The sequence below is a fragment of the Pimephales promelas genome, chromosome 3, assembly GCF_988280905.1.
Source record: "Pimephales promelas chromosome 3, fPimPro1.hap1.1, whole genome shotgun sequence".
Classification (NCBI taxonomy): Eukaryota; Metazoa; Chordata; class Actinopteri; order Cypriniformes; family Leuciscidae; genus Pimephales; species Pimephales promelas.
Window position 1 is genome coordinate 35220967 of NC_142771.1, and position 21936 is coordinate 35242902.

The 21936-nt window shown below is 38.0% G+C and overlaps 2 protein-coding genes across 2 annotated transcripts in view; both read right to left on the bottom strand.

Annotated features, from left to right (window-relative positions):
* Positions 1 to 278, bottom strand: part of gmip (GEM interacting protein) — a 28996-nt gene extending 28718 nt beyond the window's left edge. The window contains exon 1 of the mRNA XM_039686484.2: positions 12 to 278. Coding sequence (XP_039542418.2) covers positions 12 to 60 — 49 coding nt within the window. The 5' untranslated portion in view covers positions 61 to 278. The remainder of the gene's footprint in view (positions 1 to 11) is intronic.
* A 7012-nt stretch (positions 279 to 7290) lies between these two features.
* colgalt1a (collagen beta(1-O)galactosyltransferase 1a) lies at positions 7291 to 20929 on the bottom strand. Its single transcript, XM_039687778.2, has 12 exons — positions 20529 to 20929; positions 16993 to 17103; positions 16796 to 16913; positions 15030 to 15164; positions 14665 to 14869; positions 13313 to 13432; positions 12781 to 12857; positions 12570 to 12676; positions 12357 to 12489; positions 11267 to 11394; positions 10971 to 11177; positions 7291 to 9291 (listed from the first exon to the last, which is right to left on the bottom strand). The coding sequence occupies exons 1-12, from the start codon at positions 20747 to 20749 to the stop codon at positions 9024 to 9026; spliced, it is 1830 nt and encodes a 609-aa protein (XP_039543712.2). The 5' UTR covers positions 20750 to 20929; the 3' UTR covers positions 7291 to 9023.
* Positions 20930 to 21936: the final 1007 nt, after the last annotated feature.

A 21936-nucleotide genomic window follows, 5' to 3' on the forward strand; every position in this document is an offset into this window, starting at 1 on the left:
TTGTAACTCACCCTGGACTTTTGGTTGCCTCAGCTGTGCAGTCTCTGCTGCCTCCTCCATCTAGTCTCTCCTGATAAACCAGCAGCTCACAAGAGACGTGTTGGTGTTGTCATCCAGCCCTGCCAGAATCATCACCTTTCACAGGCCAACACTGGACGGCGCAGGACGTGAAGACGGGCGGTGTGGGGTTTGATAACTGCCCTCTATTCTCTCACAGCGCCACTTCTCTTCCTCTAAAAGTGGAGGTTGGCCAATGTTCTTTCACCATCGTATGAGGAGGAAGTTTGTCTCACTATCACTCTCAGGCACACCTAACACCCCCAACTTCTGCTAAGGCCTGAGATATTGCCGGTATCTTGTGGCTGCATTTGCATTTTTGTTTGTGGCCAATCGGAGTCTCTTGAATTTAGGAATTCTGTGTTTGTGCAGCAACTTTAAACATCATACCAAATGGGAAATATTATGAACTTTTTGTAACCCACACTGTAAAAAATTTGGAGTAAGATTTGTTTGAAAAAACCTTGCTAAACCATCTCACTCAGAAAATGCTAGTAAATTTACAAAGATTTGCCAAGTAAAAACCTAAACATATTTATTTATCAGTAGCTTTAACACTTGGAATATGGAATTAAGTAAACTTTACAAAAAATAAGTAATTTTAACTCGGCTTGTAAAAGGTTGATTAATATCGATTTCCTTTGCCTTTGTATTACATTTCACTAAAACAATAATCTTGAATTATTAGTCATTTATGTGCTTTATCTAAGTAATTTACATATACATCCAGTGGTGGAATGTAACGAAGTACAAATACTTTGTTACTTTACTTAAGTACATTTTTCACGTATCTTTACTTTACTTAAGTACAATAAATAGTGCATATTTTTCACTTTTACTTCGTTACATTTTGCAGCAATTATTATACTTACTCCACTACATTTCTACAACTTCTGTTACATTTTCATTACATTTTCTGATCAGTTTTTCCCCTGACAAAACGTAATCTGACCATCCGTTCGTTGCACGTTTGTCTCACCAGTGACGTTTGGTTCGGTTGCCATAGATACAGTATATCAACCCGGTCACACTTAATGCGTCTCGCACGCAGTGTGTTTATCATGCAACTCATACGCGAAAATTTGTTTTTACGTGCATAGGAAACACACCGTGTGTAATATACGTTTGGTTAGGATTATGGCAAGCCAAGAGGTTCAGAATTACACCATAAATTAATCGCGTTTACTGCCAAACATAGATATTAACATATAGTAAGGATGAGCATGATATTGCCTAATTGCAAGCTTGTTTCAGAAATGGTGACATTTTTTCCCATCATTATTGAACATCATTATAGGAGTATTAGGTTGAATGAGTTAGAATTAAATGTGTTATTAATCATTAGAAAATAGACATTAAGATAATAAATTGTTATGCAAGTACTTTTACTTTTAATAGCCTACTTAAAGTACATTTAAAATAAAGTACTTTTTACTTTTTACTTAAGTATGGTTGTCATTGTGTTACTTCTACTTTTACTAAAGTAAATATTTATCTGGTTATTTGTACTTTTACTTAAGTACTGAGATTCAGTACTTCCTCCACCACTGTATACATCATGTCAGACTTTAAGCCTCATGTGAATGCAAACACCTCAATACTTGGTAGACGATACACAATGGCGGTAACATTTGATGGGTCGTTTTTGTGTTTGAATGTGTCATTTTGAGCAAAAAATTTACTCGAAATGTCACAAAATGGCAATTTACTAATACTGACAACAAAAATCAATGATCAAACAGTATAAATACAGCTGGAAACCAGTGAAAAATGAGCCCTGAATTATTATTCAAGGTCCAGTGCATGATGGGAACCCCAGTATCAGAAAAGTTGAGTAATTTTTACTTAATTTTATTGAGTTGATATTTACACTTTCGTTTATACTCGCTTGAATTAAGTACTGATTAAGTACTTTAAATTCTTGCCTGAACTAACTTTTTCAAGTAAATTACATTGGGTTTTTTCACTAGTATTTACTTCACCAAAAAATCATTTTTACAGTGGTGTTGGGGAAAGTTACTTTTAAATGTAATGCATTACAATATTGCATTACTCCCTAAACATTGTATTACTTAGTTCGTTTTAATGGAAAGTAGTGCATTACATTACTTTTTCTCACCTGGGCAAGGCTTGCTTTTTTGTATTTTAATAACAAAACAAAAAAACAACAACAACCGTATGTTTTATTTTGGGCTAATGTGCCCTTTCCACCCTAAGTGACATGAATAAGCCACAGGCTGAAGGAAATACAAAGTCACTCCTTTACAATTCAGCAGTTAAAATGAGACACAAATGTAATCTAAAGTCAATAAGCATCATGTTCACACAGAACACACAACATTTCTCTCAACAAGGGGACGAGAGAGCTGTCAGTCAATAAATGGTACATAAAAGTTACTTGCGTTACTTATTTGAAAATTGTCAATTTAAAAGATGCTTTACTAGATACTTAAAAAAGTAATCTGATTACATAATACGTTTCCCCCAAAAACCCTTGAGGCAGAAGTAAATGAGCCTGAATCTGGCTTTCCAATGAAATTCAACCTCACATCATTGCCCCCTATTGGCTGAAGGTGGTTGAGACACAGGAAGAGCATTAAGGAGCTGACTCACTTTCACTCACATATACACCTAGCAAAATGGTTTCATATATTGTTAATAGATATTTTAAATGACTCTAAAAATGTAATTTGATGTAACCATTAAGTAAAAAGTAGTGCAAAAACTGTCACTTTGAATACATAGCACATTCAGTAATTTTCAAAACGTTTTTTGTATATTTATTTTTCCTGATCTGGTGATCTGGTGGGTTTGTGCAGAAAACACTCACAGCTCCAGGTTGGCTCCAAAACTACAGATAACTGAACTCTGAAACACATATTAATCATAATTACTCATAGGCTACTGTTCTAAGGTTTGGGGTCAATACGAATTTTGTTGTGGTTGAAACTCAGCAATGACACATTTAACTGATTAAAAGTGACAGTAAAGATACAAAATATTAAAATAAATGCTGCTATTTTTTTTTTCATTAAAGACATTTTTTTTTATCTTGGTTTCCACAAAAATATTAAGCAGCACAACTGTTTTCAACATTGATAATAATAAGAAATGTGTCTCGAGCACCAAATCAGCATATTACAATGATTTCTGAAGGACCATGTGACACTGAAGTCTGGAGTACAGCTCTGCATTACAATAATAAATAACATTTTAATATATACTCAAAAACAGTTATTTTTAATTGTAATAATTTTTCAGAACATTATGGTTTTTACTATACTTCTGATCACGAGCATAAGAGGCTTCTTATATTATCTTACAGACACCAAACTTTTGAACGGTAGTGTAACTCTTAAGTTTTATGGAGTTTGCTCTGTACAGGACTCTTACTTTATTTTATTCAAAGTTAAAGTGTTTAGTGACACAGGTACGCATTTCAGTACAACATAGTCTCAATATATACACTCGCCTAAAGGATTATTAGGAACACCATACTAAAACTGTGTTTGAGCCCCTTTTGCCTTCAGAACTGCCTTTTCTGTGGCATTGATTCAACAAGGTGCTGCACGCATTCTTTAGAAATGTTGGCCCATATTGATAGGATTAACACAGTCTCATCCCAAAAAGTCATATAACTGACGTCTTGGGACGTTTTTTGACCATACGTCAATATCCGCCTTTTTAGGGCCCCCTTAAAGGGGTCATGAACTGGCTTTTTAAATGTTATTATATTGTTGTCTGAGGTCAACTTATAACGTTCGCTTGGTTTTTGCATTTAAAAACATCAAAATGAACAAGTAATATTTTGTACCCTGGTTGTGAGCCTACCTAAAAAACAGTCGGTTTTTATGGGCGTGTCGCACGAGTGGAGAACAGTTTAGCATATTATAATGAGTTTCACTCACCCGTCGGTGTACGTGGGGGAAAACGTCCTATGTTGTCAAATGGCAACCGGATTCGCCCATACATGTTCGACCCAGAGTCCGTGTGTTGCACAATAAACCTGTCAGATCCAATATAGACGGCACAGCACTGTTCTTTACTCTTAATCGGTCTGCAAATCCAGTCTTGTTGACAAAACAATCCTCAGTGAAAAGAAGCGAACAGACGGACGATGTTTTACCTCATCAGCTGGAATGTCATTAAAAATAAATTTTATCCATGCAGTCCTATTGGAATCCAGGAAGCTTATGCAGCGACTGTCTTGCACAGCCAGGCACTGCACAATATTCTGTATTGCTCCTTAGCGATCCAGTTTGTCATCACGAGGTAAGCATGTACATGTATGATACTTATGTGTGTAATGCGCGAATCGTTGGGCGGGGCTAAACCTGCCGTGGTGAAGCATGCGTTGCTCATCTTCTGTGGGGGTGGTGTTTTATCCTCTTTGTCGTCATAGTTCCCCACTTTTAAAAACGAGTCGTGTTTAGAGGCTGTGTCAATAAAAGCTTTTATTGGACTAACAAGGACGTTTTCAGTTCTGAAACTTACAGGATATTCTTATAATATGATGACCTCTTAGATGTCAAAAGCTCAAGGAAAATTTGATTTCTCAGTTCATCACCCCTTTAAACGTCGGTAGATGGCGATCCCGGGCCGTCATACAACTGACGCTTTACCTTTAACGTCAGTTAGGTGACGGGTTAGGTTTAGGGTTAAGTTTAGGTCTGGGCTAGAGTTAGGATCCCATAACCTCATCTACCGACGTTTAAGGGGGCCCTTAAAAGGCGAATATTGACGTATGGTCAAAAGACGTCCCAAAACGTCAGTTATATGATGTCTTGGGATGAGACCGGGTTGATAGGATAGCTTCTTGCAGTTGATGGAGATTTGTGGGATGCACATCCAGGGCACGAAGCTCCCATTCCACCACATCCCAAAGATGCTCTATGCCGTGCGTCACGTGACCAAACCGGAAAACGGGTCTCATCGCATCCACTTGTCAGAGAAAGTGTTAACGGTCGTAAGAACTGACTACGATATCTATGGATATTTAAGGTAATCAGCTTACCTACCTAGTTCACTTTGTTATTGGCGTTTTATTACATTTAAATATCTAAACGTTACTGTAAAGAATAAAAAATATAAAACGTTTAAATATCAAGTATGTGAGGGATATTGGTTATGCTAATCTTTGCTCGCTCCTTTTAAGTTATCTTGAGTGAAACCGCAAAAAATTTCATGAAGCACATACAAAAGACCTCGACCGGAAGCGATGCGACCTGTTTACAGAGAATGCGGAAGTAAGTTGTGCATAAAGCCTATTGGGTTGAGATCTGGTGACTGTGGGGGCCATTTTAGTACAGTGAACTCAGTCATGTTCAAGAAACCAATTTGAAATGATTCGAGCTTTGTGACATGGTGCATTATCCTGCTGGAAGTAGCCATCAGAGGATGGGGACATGGTGGCCATAAAGGGATGGACATGGTCAGAAACAATGCTCAGGTAGGCCGTGGCATTTAAACGATGCCCAATTGGCACTAAGGGGCCTAAAGTGTGCCAAGAAAACGTCCCCCACACCATTACACCACCACCACCAGCTGCACAGTGGTAACAAGGCATGATGGATCATGTTCTTATTCTGTTTACGCCAAATTCTGACTCTACCATCTGAATGTCTCAACAGAAATCCAGACTCATCAGACCAGGCAACATTTTTCCAGTCTTCAACTGTCCAATTTTGGTGAGCTCTTGCAAACTGTAGCCTCTTTTTCCTATTTGTAGTGGAGATGAGTGGTACCCGGTGGGGTCTTCTGCTGTTGTAGCCCATCCGCCTCAAGGTTGTGTGTGTTGTGGCTTCACAAATGCTTTGCTGCATACCTCGGTTGTAACGAGTGGTTATTTCAGTCAAAGTTGCTCTTCTATCAGCTTGAATCGGTCGGCCCATTCTCCTCTGACCTCTAGCATCAACAAGGCATTTTCGCCCACAGGACTGCCCCATACTGGATGTTTTTCCCTTTTCACACCATTCTTTGTAAACCCTAGAAATGGTTGTGCGTGAAAATCCCAGTAACTGAGCAGATTGTGAAATACTCAGACACCAACAACCATGCCACGCTCAAAATAGCTTAAATCACCTTTCTTTCCCATTCGGACATTCAGTTTGGAGTTCAGGAGATTGTCTTGACCAGGACCACACCCCTAAATGCATTGAAGCAACTGCCATGTGATTGGTTGATTAGATAATTGCATTAATGAAAAATGAACAGGTGTTCCTAATAATCCTTTTAGGTGAGTGTAATGCCGAGTTCAGACTGCATGATTTTAGCCACGATTTTCGATTCAAAATCCTGCTGTGTGAAAAGTGTTTTGACTGAAAACTACATCGGCGATCACCGGCAGCCATTGAGAGAGCAAGATAAAGAGCAGCAGGGAGTTCGGGGAGGAGTTATAGATCACATATCAACATGATATGGCATTGTTTAAGAAAAAAAGCGTCTTCTCGTCTATTTGGACACAATAAATGGAAGAAAAATTTATAGAAATTTGGCAGGAGCACTCGTGTCTGTTTGACGTTTCACCAGCTGTAATGTTACCACAACCGGGTCGAAAAAAAAAAAGTCTCACGTGAGAACTCCGGTCTTGCACGTGTGCGTTGTTTCCTTTTCACATCTCACGTGTGTTTGTTGTCAAACGACGTAGTTTGCGCGCAGCGTGCTAGACAGTCTGTCGACGATTTTTCCTATTGTACAGTCATGCAGTGTGAAACCGATCAATCGTCCAGTGTGAACACAGCATGCAGTGACTAATGCTGGCCAAGATAGTCATGCAGTGTGAAAACAACAGCGACCCGACTACTTTGAAAATCATGCAGTCTGAACTCGGCATAAGTCTCAATACAACATGCACAAGCATGCTTTGAAAAACTGAATTAACAAATAAACCGATAAACAAACTGATAAGCAAGCCCGTATAATACGCATGGAAAACCCCTGTTAAATAGGCTATGCTCCGAATGATTCAGCATCTCAGGATCAAGTGTTCAAGCTAAATTTACCCACCCACGAACACAAGATCATCTATCTTCATTCAGCATGCAGGAAAGTGGTTTGTAAGCCTATGCCAGCATCATCATTTTTGTCTAGTGGCTACGCAGCTGTGATATAATTAACCCTGGAAGATAGATATAGATGTTGATATGATGTCGAATTACATGATCACGACAATCAATATCTCTACAGAAATGACAAGCAGCCTCCATCTAACAATAAAAAGAGACATAATATTCCTTTCAGTGACACGCTTTTAACCATTCTTTATATTTAAGGCACAGTTGGTGAAATACAGAAACAGTCACAGTTACATGCTGACAGTGTGATTAAACAGCGCATTCGCAAGGATTCACATCAAGCACACTGGAAGCCCGCTAGGCAAAAAAAACAAAGAAGTGAGGACCGATGTTGTCGTGTGGAATGTGTGCAGACCTTTCATTTCTGTCCTGATGATACAACAGCAAAACCACAGAGTGAGGCGTGTGTACGGATGTTGGCTTTGAAGGGAAGTTACAGCCTGAAGGCCAACAAAGGTGGAAATGGTAACAAGGCCTAAAAATAACAACATTCTTCATGTTAATATAACATGCTTCATGCCTTAAAATAGCAACATGCTTTATTAAAATTAGTCATGTTCATGTCTGGAATGTGAACACTGAAAAAAAAAAAAAAAACTTGTAAAAAAACTGTAAATGTGCTTATTTCAACCTTTTCTCCCAGACTGATTAAAAGATAATACTTTACAATAAGGTCCATTAGTTAACGTTAGTTACAACATTAACTAACAATGAGCAATACATTTGTTACAGTGTTTGTAAAAGTGTAGTTCACTTTTAAAAAAAACTTTTGCTGATAATTTACTCACCCCCATGTCATCCAAGATGTCCATGTCGTTCTTTCTTCAGTCGAAAAGAAATTAAGGTTTTTGATGAAAACATTCCAGGATTTTTCTCCATATAATGGACTTCAATGGACTTCGACAGTTTCAGTACAAACTCCAAACTGTTCAAAGGGCTTTAAATGATTCCAGACGATGAATAAGGGTCTTATCAAGCGAAACGATCGCTCATTTCAAACATAAAAACAAAGTTTAAGTTTTATAAGCTCAAATGCTCGCCCTGCTCTGTTCTGTGATACGTCGAACTGTTCGAACTTGTTCATCAAAATGAACGAATCTTTTTCCGAGTCAATTCGTTCATTTCGTTCGTTGAATCAACCAAATGACATGAAAAAAGATTTGTTCATTTTGATGAACGAGTTTGAACATCACAGAACAGAGCAAGGCGACCATTTGAGCTTATAAAACTTAAACTTTGTTTGGTTCCCATTGAAGTCCATTATATGGAGAAAATCCTGGAATGTTTTCATCAAAAACCTTTTGACTGAAGAAAGAATGACATGGATATTTGGTTGAAATGGGGGTGAGTAAATTATCAGCAAAAGGTTTTTTAAAAGCGAACTACTCCTTTAACATTAGTTCATTGTAAGTACGTCAGCTCAAGTTTATTAAAGAGGACCTATTATGATTTAGTTATTATGCTCAACTAGAATGTGTTTTCATGCTTGAATGTAAAAAAAAAAACATATTTTTATTTATTACATTCATTGTTGCACCACCTCCCTACCCAGTCTATCAGTAATGCTCTATTTAGCTCCTGTCTCTATGAAGCCCCTCCTTATGAAAAGCACAATGTGGTCTGATTGGTCAGATGGACTAAGTGTGTTGTGATTGGTCAACCACTTCAGCGTGTTTGTTAAACGTCCCCAAGATTGTCATAAACACCTGGCATCTTTATGGCAGGATGAACAGGTGCTGTGCTCACTTTTACCAATTTGATAATCTACAATTTAAGGGACAAACGTTTACAACAATAATAAAAAAGAAATGTCTAAAATGTGCTTCATCTGCTCACTCATATTGTGCTTATACTGTGAAACGTCCCCCAGAAGCAAGTCCAAACCATTGTCTCTCATAGTTCATCTCGGGCCGTCCTGTCCAGAGGAGACTGGAGCACATCTGAGTTTTGGGCCTCTGTGCTGATCTCAGCCTGTTCCCGGGTCTTACCCGAGCGCTTCCTGTCCCAGTCTGTGGGCACTCTCTCATTGTCCCACACCGTGGAGGTTTCAGTGTCACTGATGTACCCGGGCTCGCCTGTGTAGTGCGTAGGGAACACAAGCAAGGGCTCGGCTGAGAACGCTTTCAGGTCCCTCGTCTCAAACTGCTCCATGTAATCCGATCTGAAGGTGATGATATTAGATGTGAAGACGAAGACCGAGATGTTATATTAGACAAAAGCAAAACGTATCATGATATATGAAAATAATAATAATAAATACATTTTCCGGCATTAATTCATTTACAAATGAAAGGATTTGTTCACTTCAGAATTCAAATTTCCTGATAATTTACTCACCCCCACGTCATCCAAGATGTTCATGTCTTTCATGTTCTTTTCTTCAGTCGAAAATAATTTTTTTCTTTTTTGAGGAAAACATTCCAGGATTTTTTTTTCATAAGGAATAAGGGAATAAGGGTCTTATCTGCCACTTGAGGTGAAAAATCTGAACTTTGGCGTCAATTCTCGCCGTGTTAATCAGGAGCCTATTGCTCACGTGGTGGATCTGGATGCATCAATAAATTGTTTTGTAATAGCCTATGACTAAATGCATGTTGTGGTTCTAATGCACAACAAATATTTTATCACTCAAAACTTTATTTCAATATACGAGACATGATCATTTTGTATTGAATGTTATTTATTCCATATCTAGATTATATTATTATGATGTAAAGACAACCAACATGTGCATAAGTTCGTATCTGGACGTGAGAGAGAGAAAAAAAAATCACACAGGTTAATAACTTTTGGAGGCTGGCTCTATTTATCATCAAAACTAAAATAAATGACAGCTAGATTAGATGGATGAGGGCGAGTGTGATCCTCGCTCCGATGCGGGACAACAGGTCATCAAACTGGGCGCGGGACAGGCGGAAGTACCGCTGACAGCGGCCGTCATCCAGGCGGAGCTTCTGGAGCGAGCAAATGGTGAAACTCGCCAAACGGTTCGCCTCCGAAGGGTCCGGTGGACACAAATACGGCGACGACGATCCCCACGCCGCTGTTCTGCTCTCCAGAGCAAATACAGAGCGGTGACTCTCTCGGTGAATGCTCAGTCGACATAAAAAAATGGCCGCCGACGGATTTCGATTCTGAACCGCATGATGCGCGTAAATTTCGCTTCAAACCTCTGTTTTTACGCGCGTCAGTTTCACTTTTGACGCGCGAATTAAGACAAAGTGGTCAAGCATCAAACTAGGTAGACGCGAATTTGACGCGCTATATTCGTGTCTGGTGTGAACACACAGTCAGGCTATGGCAGACCTGTCATTCAACCTATTGTAAGTCGATGTACCATCTCAAGGGTTTTGGAAAAATATTATTAAGGTTGAAAAAGTTACATAGTGCTGCTTTAAAAAGTATATAAATGTAAAAAAACCACAAAAAAAAAAAAAAACGATGGTTTGGCTAGATAAGACCCTTATTGCTCAGCTGGGAGTAGGGAGTTACGTCCTGCTCCTTATGTGGGTGGCTAGCATAGAATGCTAGAAGGCTAGCATAAGTGTAATGGCTCTTCCATTGAAACTGCAATTTGGACCTATAACCCGTTGAAGTCCACTATATGGATCTCTTGGATGACGTGAGGGTGAGTAAATTGTCGGGAAATTTTAATTCTGAAGGGAACTACTCCTTTAAGCACTGGTTTTAGCAGTTTTACAGTATAAAACTTGCTTTAGACTATAAATCAACTATAAACCATGAAAAAATAGTATTCTGCAACTTATATTCTAGTATTATAAGCAATGTTATTGGCATAAATGGGATGTATAGAGAGGTTTCTCCATTTGTAGTACTTACACGGGATGCTTATTAAACATAATAGGAAGGAATTCATCCACAGGCAACATTTTTTGGAGTGGTTCTGCTTTGAGGAGCTTTTTGGCTCCTTGCAATGACATCATGTAACCCAAGGTCCAGTAAGAATAGTCCGCCTCCACCAAGTTGCGAATTTTTGGTACTGCTTTTTCAGGCCGGTCGACTTGCATCCTCTTCCTCCCAATATAACTGCAAGGGTTCAACATACAAAATGAACAATCCCCCATCAATAAATGAACCAAAAAGTGAGTGCAGTCAATGAAAGTAGACCCACTCACATGAGGTCCCAGTCCAGACCCTTACTCTTGACCTCACTCATTAAATTCTTCAGGCGTCGCTTGAAGAAAATCTCAAACCGCAAATCATCTTCAAGCACCAGCGAGGTCTTCAGACCTCTGTCTACAATCTGCGTGGCACAGCACATAAACAGATGCTCACAAAAACCCTTCAATGCTTCAATGGAAACCAAACGGTTCAAGGTCTTTTAAAGGGTTAGTTCACCCAAAAATGAAAATTCTGTCAGTATTTACTCACCCTCATGTTGTTCCCACCCCGTAAGACCTTCGTTCATCTTCGGAACACAAATTAAGATATTTAAGATATTAAGATCGCTCCTGCATACAGTCCATAGGCTTCTTGAGGGACTGGCTCTTGCTGTCCCCGAAAAGTCATTAAAGACATCGTTAAAATAGTCCAAGTGACTACAGGGGCTCAATCTTAACTTTATCAAACGACGAGAACACTTTTGTGCGCAAAAAAAACAACAAAAATAACGACTTTATTTCAACTATTCACTTCCTTCTCCATGAGCCTGTAAGTCAGTTAACGTAGTGTGATTGCGTAGAGCTACGTCACACGTAGGCTCACTATTGGCCGACGCTGGTCATGTGTGTGTGATGCGTGTGACGTACAATAACAGAAGCTTACGCTATTAAAGTAGTAACCTGACTCGCGCAGAGGGAGAAATAAACGAATAGTTGAAATAAAGTCGTTATTTTTGTTGTTTTTTTGCGCACAAAAGTGTTCTCGTCGTTTGATAAACTTAAGATTGAGCCCCTGTAGTCACTTGGACTATTTTAACGATGTCTTTAATGACTTTTCGAGGACAGCAAGAGCCAGTCCCTCAAGAAGCCTATGGACTGTATGCAGGAGCGATCTTAATATCTTAAATATCTTAATTTGTGTTCCGAAGATGAACGAAGGTCTTACGGGGTTGGAGCAACATGAGGGTGAGTAAATACTGACAGAATTTTCATTTTTGGGTGAACTAACCCTTTAAATAGTATTTTTGATCAAATAAATGCAGCCATGGTTGAACGTAAGAGTCAGCTAGGCGATTTTGGAACGCAACTATGAACTGTGCCAGACCTCTTTCCAGATGTTGTAGTGGGACAGGAAGCAGCCCAGCTCTCCTCTTGTGAGAGGTCTGCCGTGGTACGGGTCACTGTAGCCGGGAAGCATGTGGATTCCCATAGCATTGATCTCACTCTCGTTCATAGCTCTGGTGTAGAAGGAGAGAGGCTGTGAGCTAATGTTTTGTCGCGAATTTGAACGCTGCAGAAGTAACAGAAGTGGACTTACTTGCCGTCAACAGCAGCGATAATCTTGCAGTCGATCTCTTGCTCTCTCAAAGCCCTCAGCATGCGCTCACGGCGGTCGTCCCGTCGCTTCAGGTTGATTATAAACACCTATTAAAACACAGAAAAGCATTCGACGAATACAACGTCACCAAAGAACCAATTAATCGTTAAAATCGACAAAGCCCATTTTGATGAAATAAAAGCCCAGTTACCTCATCAAAGCCCATTTTGTCAGGGTTTTTGACGGGTTTGGGCAAGTATCTGGAGGGCTCAACTGGAGGATTTCTCACTGTAAATGAAAAAAGTTTATTTCGATGGTCCATTATAGTCGTTCTTCTAACTACAAGTAACTTTGCAACAACATGTCAGCTAACTATGTCTCTATAAGTAACTTTGCAAGGATGTGTCAACAGTGCTGGGTAGTAACTGATTATATGTAATCTGGATTACGTAATCAGATTAAAAAAAATAAGTACTTGTAATTAGATTATATTACATTTTGAAATACTCATAATCAGACTAGCTACTTTTCTATTGATTACGTTATTACACTTTGTAAGTACTGGTAATCTACCTAGCACTGCATGTCAAATTATTCTACCAACCCTAACCCTAACCAAACAGTCTACTAATGAGAGTTAGTTGACCTGTAGTTGCAAAGTTACTTCCAGTTATTATATTGAAATAAAGTGTAACCATTCGATAAAACATAGGCAGACCCTTCTCTACTTTGTGGAAACGTACCATTGACCTCCAGCACTGTATGAATGAAGCTGTCGGCCTCGTCTTGCAGAGTGCTGTGGGCACGAAGAGGAACTGGGAGATATCCGTAAGTTTCCTTGTTACAAACAAACATTTGAACCTCTGCAAAACCACAGAGAATGAAAATTAAATTGTGGAATAATATGCACGATATCCTCTTAAAGGGGTTGTTTACACAAAAATGAAAAGTCGGTCATCATTTACTCGCCCTCATGTCTTTCTAAATCCGTATGGCATTCTTTCTTCTGTAGGAACAACGTTTTGGACCCCACTGACTTTCATTGTCAATATTCTTTATAATACACTACAGTCGCTGTTTGGATTCAAAGGGATTGTTCACTTTGAAATACATTTTTGGTATGTTTTATCTTACCTCAAGGGCATCCAAGATGTAGGTGTCTTTGGTTTGCACAGTATTTTCAATTTTGATATTTTTAGGTCAAACCGTTCTTGTCTGTCAGTCATATAATGGAGGTCTATGGTCACCACCTCAAAGAGCATGCACAGAGAAGTCCAAATTAAACATGATTTAATGACTCGTAAATGTAAGTACACACTGATAGACTAAGACACGAAACGAGCAGTTTGTGTGAGAAAACGAAATATCGTTTTTACCTCTTGTAACCACAGCCACGTCCAAGTGATCTGAAGGCACGGGCGCTTCTGTCTGCGCAAGCGCTGAAAAGCACTGGAAGTGATCTCTCGTGTGGTTGCCAAACAAAATCATGAAAGTCATTAAATCATGTTTATTTTGGACTTCTCTGTGCATGCTCTTTGAGGTGGTGACCATAGACCTCCATTATATGACTGACAGACACGAACGGTTTGACCTAAAAATATCAAAATTGAAAATACTGCGGAAACAAAGACACCTACATCTTGGATGCCCTTGAGGTAAGATAAAACATATCAAACATTTATTTCAAAGTGAACTATCCCTTTAAATAGGCAAATGCTTAAGAGCCTATGACTGGATCATCAGTGTGCTATTGAGTTTCTAGCATGTGATATGTTTGGCATCAGTTCTTCTAACACTAATTGATGGAGTGTGTAGCGTTTCATCTCTTAAACAACCATCATGGCCATATTCCAGGATGACAATGATTAATCAGGCTCAAACTGTGAAAGAACATTTTCATTTTACATGAGTCCAAACCTTTACAGAGTGCTGGACTTTGCATTGTCAATACAAAAAAAATGGATGCCCCTCTTATTGTAAGTAAATGTATTTCCATCAAGAGGTGCAGCATTTTTTGGTGAATTTAAGGTCTGGACTCAGATGTGTCAATTCATGTTTGAAAAAGACAGAAATTCATGAAGGTTTAGGCACACACCTCCCATGCGGGCGGAGAAAGAGAAGACTATGATGTCATCAAAGGCCCAGGTGTAGTCTGAGTGTGGTGGATGAAAAGCCAGCGTTCTGGAAGCTTCTTTCCGCAGGTCCACCAGGAAAGTCGAGTGCACCATGGGAACGGCAAAGCAACCCCTACGCACGTGCTTACGCATGGGCATGTAGGCAGGAGTTCGCTTATAGTAGCCCTAGTGTAGATTGATGAAAAATATAGACAGTTTTTCCATATTTCGGAAGAAAGTGTTATGAAGCATTACACACACACACAAATATATATATATATATATATATATATACGTATATATATATATATATATATATATATACACACACACACAAGACTTGTACCTGGGATGACATTCCACACCAGAAGTTTGAGTAGGCAGCGCGAGACTCCATCATTGGTGCCACGATTGTCTTGTTCTCATGTATTAGTTTCCATAAGACGTCTCGGTTGATCAGAAGATTATCACAATCAATCATCTGAAAAAAAAAAAAAATTGCTCTTGCAACAAAATGAACACTTCAACAAAATTACCACAGGCCTACTATTCATACTGACAATTTTTAACAGTAAATAACAGTCAAGAACTAAGACGGCACATTCAGGTGCGTTTGAGATATGAAAGAAATGCTGTATGAGCATTGCTGGAATAACTGACCTCATAATGTCAATAAGAATTGACCAATAAGAATGTCAATAAGTTGACCAATAAGAATCAAGCATTTCAGAGAGTTGAGTATTCAATTAACCCTCTGATGGTCCTCGGTCACTTCTGACCGAATAATATTCTGTTGTTTAATTAAAAAAAAAAAAAAAAAAAAAATCACAGCTTCATCGGAAGGTTATGATACTTTGTGACTTTTCTGGCATTTGGTATGTGAACAGAAAAAAAAAATTGAGGTCATGATCCGAGCATGCTAAGTGGTCGTAAAAAAAAATAGTCACACTCGTGGTCTTCGGTCAAAAATGACCGACCCATAGGAAATGAATGGGAAATTTACAAAAACACAAAAATTCTCTGAAAAAATTCTCTGAATTTTTGTCTGTACGATCTACTAAAAGAAAGTACACCGCAGTAAAGGGGTGACACTCTACAACATCAAGAGTGCAAAAAATTCACACCCACACACACACATACAAACACACTTTTATACACATACACACCAATAAATTCATATGACAAAAAATATGTTTTGAATTTTTAAAAATCACAGCTTCATCTAAATGTTACGAAACTTGGTGACATTTCTGGCATTAGGGATGTGAACACACACACACACACACACACAAAAATGAAGTTCATGATCCGAGTATGCTAAGTGGTCGTAAAAAAAATAGTCACAATTTTGGTCTTTGGTCAAAAATGACCCCCATAGGAAATGAATGGGAAGCCATTTTAAATCACTATTTAAAAAAAAAAAATCTAAAACTTAATAAGAAATTGTTTTTGAGATTGTTTCAAATATATATTCAAATCCACAAAAAAAAAAAAAAAAAGTAAATGTGTTCATAAACAGCTGGGAAATTCACATGCCTCTCCATAGAGAGCTGTACATGCCATCTAGTGGTTACACCATGGTTCTAATTTTCTGGGGCTAATTTTCTTATTTTTTTTTTTTCCGAAGGCCTAGACTCTATACTAAACTAAAATACTACATTAATAATTTAAAAAAAATAATTATATATATATAGAAATATATATATATATATATATATATATATATATTCGCATGTAAATATTGCATAAATATTAATAAATTCAATCAAATTGTCTCAAAATACTAAATTAAAAAGAATAAATATTATAGAACAAAAATAAATTGCATTGGTTTTTACTGGGATGGAGGAAGTTTAATTTTTATGTGTCCGGTCACTTCTGACCGGGAAGGCTCAGGACGTGACTCCTAAACGAAGACCATCAGAGGGTTAAACTCATCAATCCTTATTTATTTTGCGATTCCAGAAGTTTTTTCAGTTAATAATAGCATTAATTATTGAGTCCCCTTGGAAGTTGCTTCGAAGGAAAACACACATTTTCATGAATTACACCAATGGCCACAAGTCTTAGAGATTCAAGCTCCTAACAAAGACAACGGACTAGCAATCTCACCATGAGATAGTCTGCCCACATCTCTCGCGCAGACTCCAGCGCTGCCTGCCGCAGCTTCATGACGTAGGCGTAGCGCTCGTTCGTCCAATCCTTTGGCCCTTCCTCATTATGATACTCTCTGAATAAGTGAGAGAAATGCCAGGAAACGCACAAATACACTAATTCCACGAAATCGCAAGTGAAGAAACATGGCAAACCTTGATTCCTCCTTCGGCCTCCATTCCACGTAATGGTAGAGTTTCTGCACATTGATGAGCCAGTCTCGCAGTAGGTATGTAGTGTTGTCAATATTGTGGTCGGTTGCTACCCTGTCATTAGTGAAATAGAAACATAGAGATGATTCTCAGTATGTGCACTTTACGTTCTACGAAGAACAACATCGGGTTAACCGCAAGCTTATGACTCCCTGCACTAGTATAATCACACCTTATTTTAAGAAGATCTTTCAATGCATAAGGTATACTTCAACCAGACATAGCCTAGGGAAAATAAATCAAGAAATTTCTACAAAAGCTCTAAATTAAAGGAGTAGTTCACTTTTTTGATAATTTACTCACCCCCATGTCATCCAAGATGTCCATGTCATTCGTTCTTCAGTCGAAAAGAAATTAAGGTTTTTGATGAAAACATTCCAGCATTTTCTCCATATAATGGACTTCATTGGGAACCAAACGGTTCAAGGTCCAAAAGACAGTTTCAGTGCAAACTGTTCAAAGGGCTTTAAACAATTTTCCTGACGATGAATAAGGGTCTGATCAAGCGAAACGATCGCTCATTTAAAAAATAAATAACAAAGTTTAAGTTTTATAAGCTCAAATGGTCGCCTTGCTCTGTTCTGTGACGCACGTTTGTGACTCTCCTGTTTGAACTCGTTCATCAAAACGAACGAATCTTTTTCCCCGAGTCATTTGGTTAATTCAAAGAACGAAACGAACGAATTGACTTGGAAAAAGATTCGTTCATTTTGATAAATGTGCTCGAACAGGAGAGTCACGAACACGCATCACAGAATAGAGTAAGGCGAGCATTTGAGCTTATAAAACTTAAACTTTGTTATTCATTTATTAAATGAGCGATAGTTTCGCTTGATAAGACCCTTATTCATCGTCTGGTGTCGTTTAAACCCTTTGAACAGTTTGACGTTTGCACTGAAACTGTCTTTTTTGACCTTGAAACGTTTGGTTCCCATTGAAGTGCATAATATGGAGAAAAATGCTGGAATGTTTTCATCAAAAACCTTAATTTCTTTTCGACTGAAGAAAGAAAGACATGGACATCTTGGATGACATGGGGGTGAGTAAATTAACACCAAAAGTGAACTACTCATTTAAACTACTTCCTTACAGCACAACTAGGCTAAAAGGGTTGCAGAATGAAAGAAGTGAAACTGCAAAGTTATCTGGTTATCATAGAAACACAGGAGCAGAGATAAAGTAAACAGATGAGCTCGAGCATGTGTCCTACTTTTCTCTGTCTTGAGGTTCTCATTACAACATGACTTTACCAGTCCAGATGCGTCTCCTGCAGCAGCGCACAGCTGTCTACAAATCCAAGCGGACCTGTGAGAACACAGCTCTGGCCAACAACTACTACTACAGTACGGACGGATTCAGGACAGGAAGTCAAGCCAGATTGTTACAAAGTCCACTTTGAAACAGTTAAATCAGCGGTTCTCAACTTTTTGAGCAACACAATATTCAAAGGCTTCCCAATATTAGGCCTTGTCCGGTATTTTGTTGCTGCGTTTTTTTTTTTTTACATAATAAAGTTGCATGCTTTCAAAGTTTTTTATTAACAGAAACTAACCACCATTCATGTGTGACTTTGGAAGTTTCAAGAAATGGTGTATTCTTCAATTAAAACAACAGTTATTGAGGAGAGAAAATACATTTTTTTTTATTACATAAGAAATACATTTAATTTACATTTGCATTACACTTTTTGCATTTTTATGTAGAGTTTGATTATGCTAATATACAAATGTCATCTTGAGGCCCCCTGGTGGATTAGCCTATATGGGTGACAAAAAAAAAATGCTGATTAAGGTTTATGTAAAGTTTTGAGGGTAACGCATTACAAGTAATGTGAGTTACATGTATTGAATCAGATTACTTTTCAAGTAACTAGTAAAGTAACACATTACTTTTACATTTACAACAAAATATTTGAGTTACTTTTTCCACATATTAGGCTAGTGCAAGTTACTTTTTCTCTTTTATAGACTGACAGCTCTGAGAAATCAGGAGTAAGTGCAGAGATGTTGTGTGAACATGATGCTTATTGTATATTTGGACTAATGTGAACATTTACTCCTATCACTCACACAAAAACAGATTCAGTATTACTCAAAATGAATGAAAACTCAGAATATGATATTAGTTTCCTGTAGGGAGTAATGCAATGTTGTAATGGATTACTACAATGTTTATGGACATAAATTCCCCCTTCTGTTCAGCTGTTACCTTTAAAAGCGATTTAATCTAAACTATTATTTTCGCCTGGAAGAGTCAGGTGAATTCAATCATATTAAATTTTGTTTTTTCATATAAATGAAACCAATTAATTACAACATAAAGAAAATATACAGTAAAGACTGGCCTTTTGTTCATACTGTATACATAAAAAGGAATAAATGGTGCAGGTACAGTAAGAGGCTTTTTATTATTAAGAAAATAGCTTAATCTACTTTTAGAGACGTTTAATAGTCCCACACACTAAAACAAACTCACACACGTATAATAATGCACAACACAATGTATGGCAAGCCGTTTTAGCTTTTATTCATTTCCAGGATATGAATTGTTGATATCAACAATTACATTTTTGATATCAAGAATTCAATTGATGATATCAACAACTACATTTTTGGTAATTGATATCAGGAATTCACATTTTTACTAGAAACAATGTAATTATTGCTATAAAAAAAAGATATTTCTACTAGTAAAAAATCAATTCTTGATATCAACAATTTATTTAGAATGGCAGCCTATGGTCACATTTTACTAGTGAAAATACAATTACAGATATCATCAATTAAATTGTTGATATCAAGAATTCATATCCTGGAAATGAATAAAAGCTAAAACGGTTTGCCATGTACAATGAGCTATTCACTGTCCATCTGATTATTATTCCTCAAACATGGTTACTTACCAAATAATTCAATTATAACGTCTGGAATGCTTAATTTTGATTGGTCAAACTCTTCATTTTAGAGGTTAAATGTTTAAGAATGATAAGTTTATAATTCTAAAACATTTAAACTCTAAATGGAGAGTTTGACCAATCAGAAATATTCCAGACGTGTAATAATTGAATTATGTTTTAATACAGTGATCAATAACATTTCTAAATCTGAGCTAATGTTCTACATTGTTCTCTCTGGCCTGTTTCTGCAGAGCCAAATAGGAAGTTGAACACATGTATTCCCATTCAATCAAGGTCAAGACGTTCGTCTTGGTAATTAACACCATTTACGATAATAAATTCAATCTTGGTAGGGATGAAGGAGTCTGGAGAAACCCCTCCCATCTTGTTTCCCCTCTCTCCAGTTTGTCCCTTCAAGCCTCCATATTGAGCTGGTGGCAGACGGATGTTCACAGACATCAAAATTGATATTGATATTGATAAAAAATTGATATCAACACAGAGACGGGCATTATGACGTGTTCAAAGATTCTAACATGACATCAGAAACAGAACGCGCCGTTACACACACTCACACACTTACCAGAGCGCGATTCGGTCTTTGGGGTAATTGAGGCGCTCAATAGTTCCGAGGAAATACGGCAGAGAGTGTTGTGTGTTCCTGCAGATGAGAGCGATCATTACTCGGGGAGCTAATATGGGAGACTCCGGGCTCCAGCGCTCCTCGTGGAAGTATCCTTGAGCTGGTCTAGTGTTCATCAGACTGCACCACAGCACCGACACGAACAACACAACCCAGACCATTCTGCAGCCCAGACTCTCTACAAACCGGCATAGAACCCCTTACTAATAAACCAGAGTCACACCCAGTTCATGAGGAGGAAGAAATTTAAAAAGGGGTAACTTTAGTTTAAATAATTCCGCCGACCAAAATCAGCCTGTATTGACAACACTGCAGTTGACGAGCGAGTTAAAGGGGATGTTACGCTGACGTTTAAAGGGGAGGGCTGACGTTTACTCATTTCACATTCTGGTGTATCACCTTACATGAACCAATAATGAACTGCACTTCTACAGCTTTTATTAATCTCAGTTAAGGTTAATTTCAGCATTTACTAATACATTAACATTTTATCATGGTTCATGTTTCTTAATAGGCTACTTTAGCTAGTTAATGTTAACAAATGAAACCTTATTGTGATGTATTATACTGTAAGCTATTGTCAATCTTTATAACAAATTAGTAGTCTTTGCACATTCTATTATAAATGTATTTCCACATTTAATCCCCTTTCATCAATATTCGTGGCATAAGCAGTATGGTAGCCTACCTATTTCTACAGAGTCCCTAAAGGGACACAGTGGTGGAAAAAATATGAGATGGAGTCAATGCTTTACAAATGTTTTGTGTTCTCCCAAGAAACTTTGCATTCACTCACAAAACCTTTGTGTTCTTTCTCGGGGGAACGCAAACATTTTGCGAGGGACGCAAAGTTTCACTGGGAAATGCAAACGTTTGCAAGAGAACACAAAAGCATGACACATAATAATTTCCCCTCCCATCTCATATTGTTTTCCTTCCCCATTTCCCTTTAGGGGCTCTGTACTGTACTAAACTTTTAACAGAGGAAAATTAAACAGGAAGTGTTTGTCCGAACTTTTGTGAGTTTTGTGAGAGAACGCAAAAGTTTTGCAAGCAAACCAAAAGATTCTTGAGGGAAAGCAAAAGTATTGCGAGAGCACACGCTTTGAAAAATATTCACCATGTCCTTTTATGTTCTCTGTATTTACAGCAATATCTGTCAAATATAAAATGTTAACTAATAAATAATGTTAACATTGTAACAGTATTCAACAATGAAAGAAAATATTAGCAAAGTCCCTTTAGGGAAATCATTTCACTCGACGGCCATCTTTGAAAGGTATGGCTCCTGTCTCTTTGAATGGACAAACATTTAATTGCGCCAAAGCTGTTCACCAAGCTCACGATT

Coding starts and splice junctions, on each gene's coding strand:
- colgalt1a (XM_039687778.2), bottom strand. CDS start 20,749: ATGGTCTGGGTTGTGTTGTTCGTGTCGGTGCTGTGGTGCAGTCTGATG. Junction 15,165..16,795: donor TGTGGGCAGACTATCTCATG/GTGAGATTGCTA, acceptor TTTTTTTTTCAG/ATGATTGATTGTGATAATCT. Junction 12,677..12,780: donor ACAAAATGGGCTTTGATGAG/GTAACTGGGCTT, acceptor GTGTTTTAATAG/GTGTTTATAATCAACCTGAA.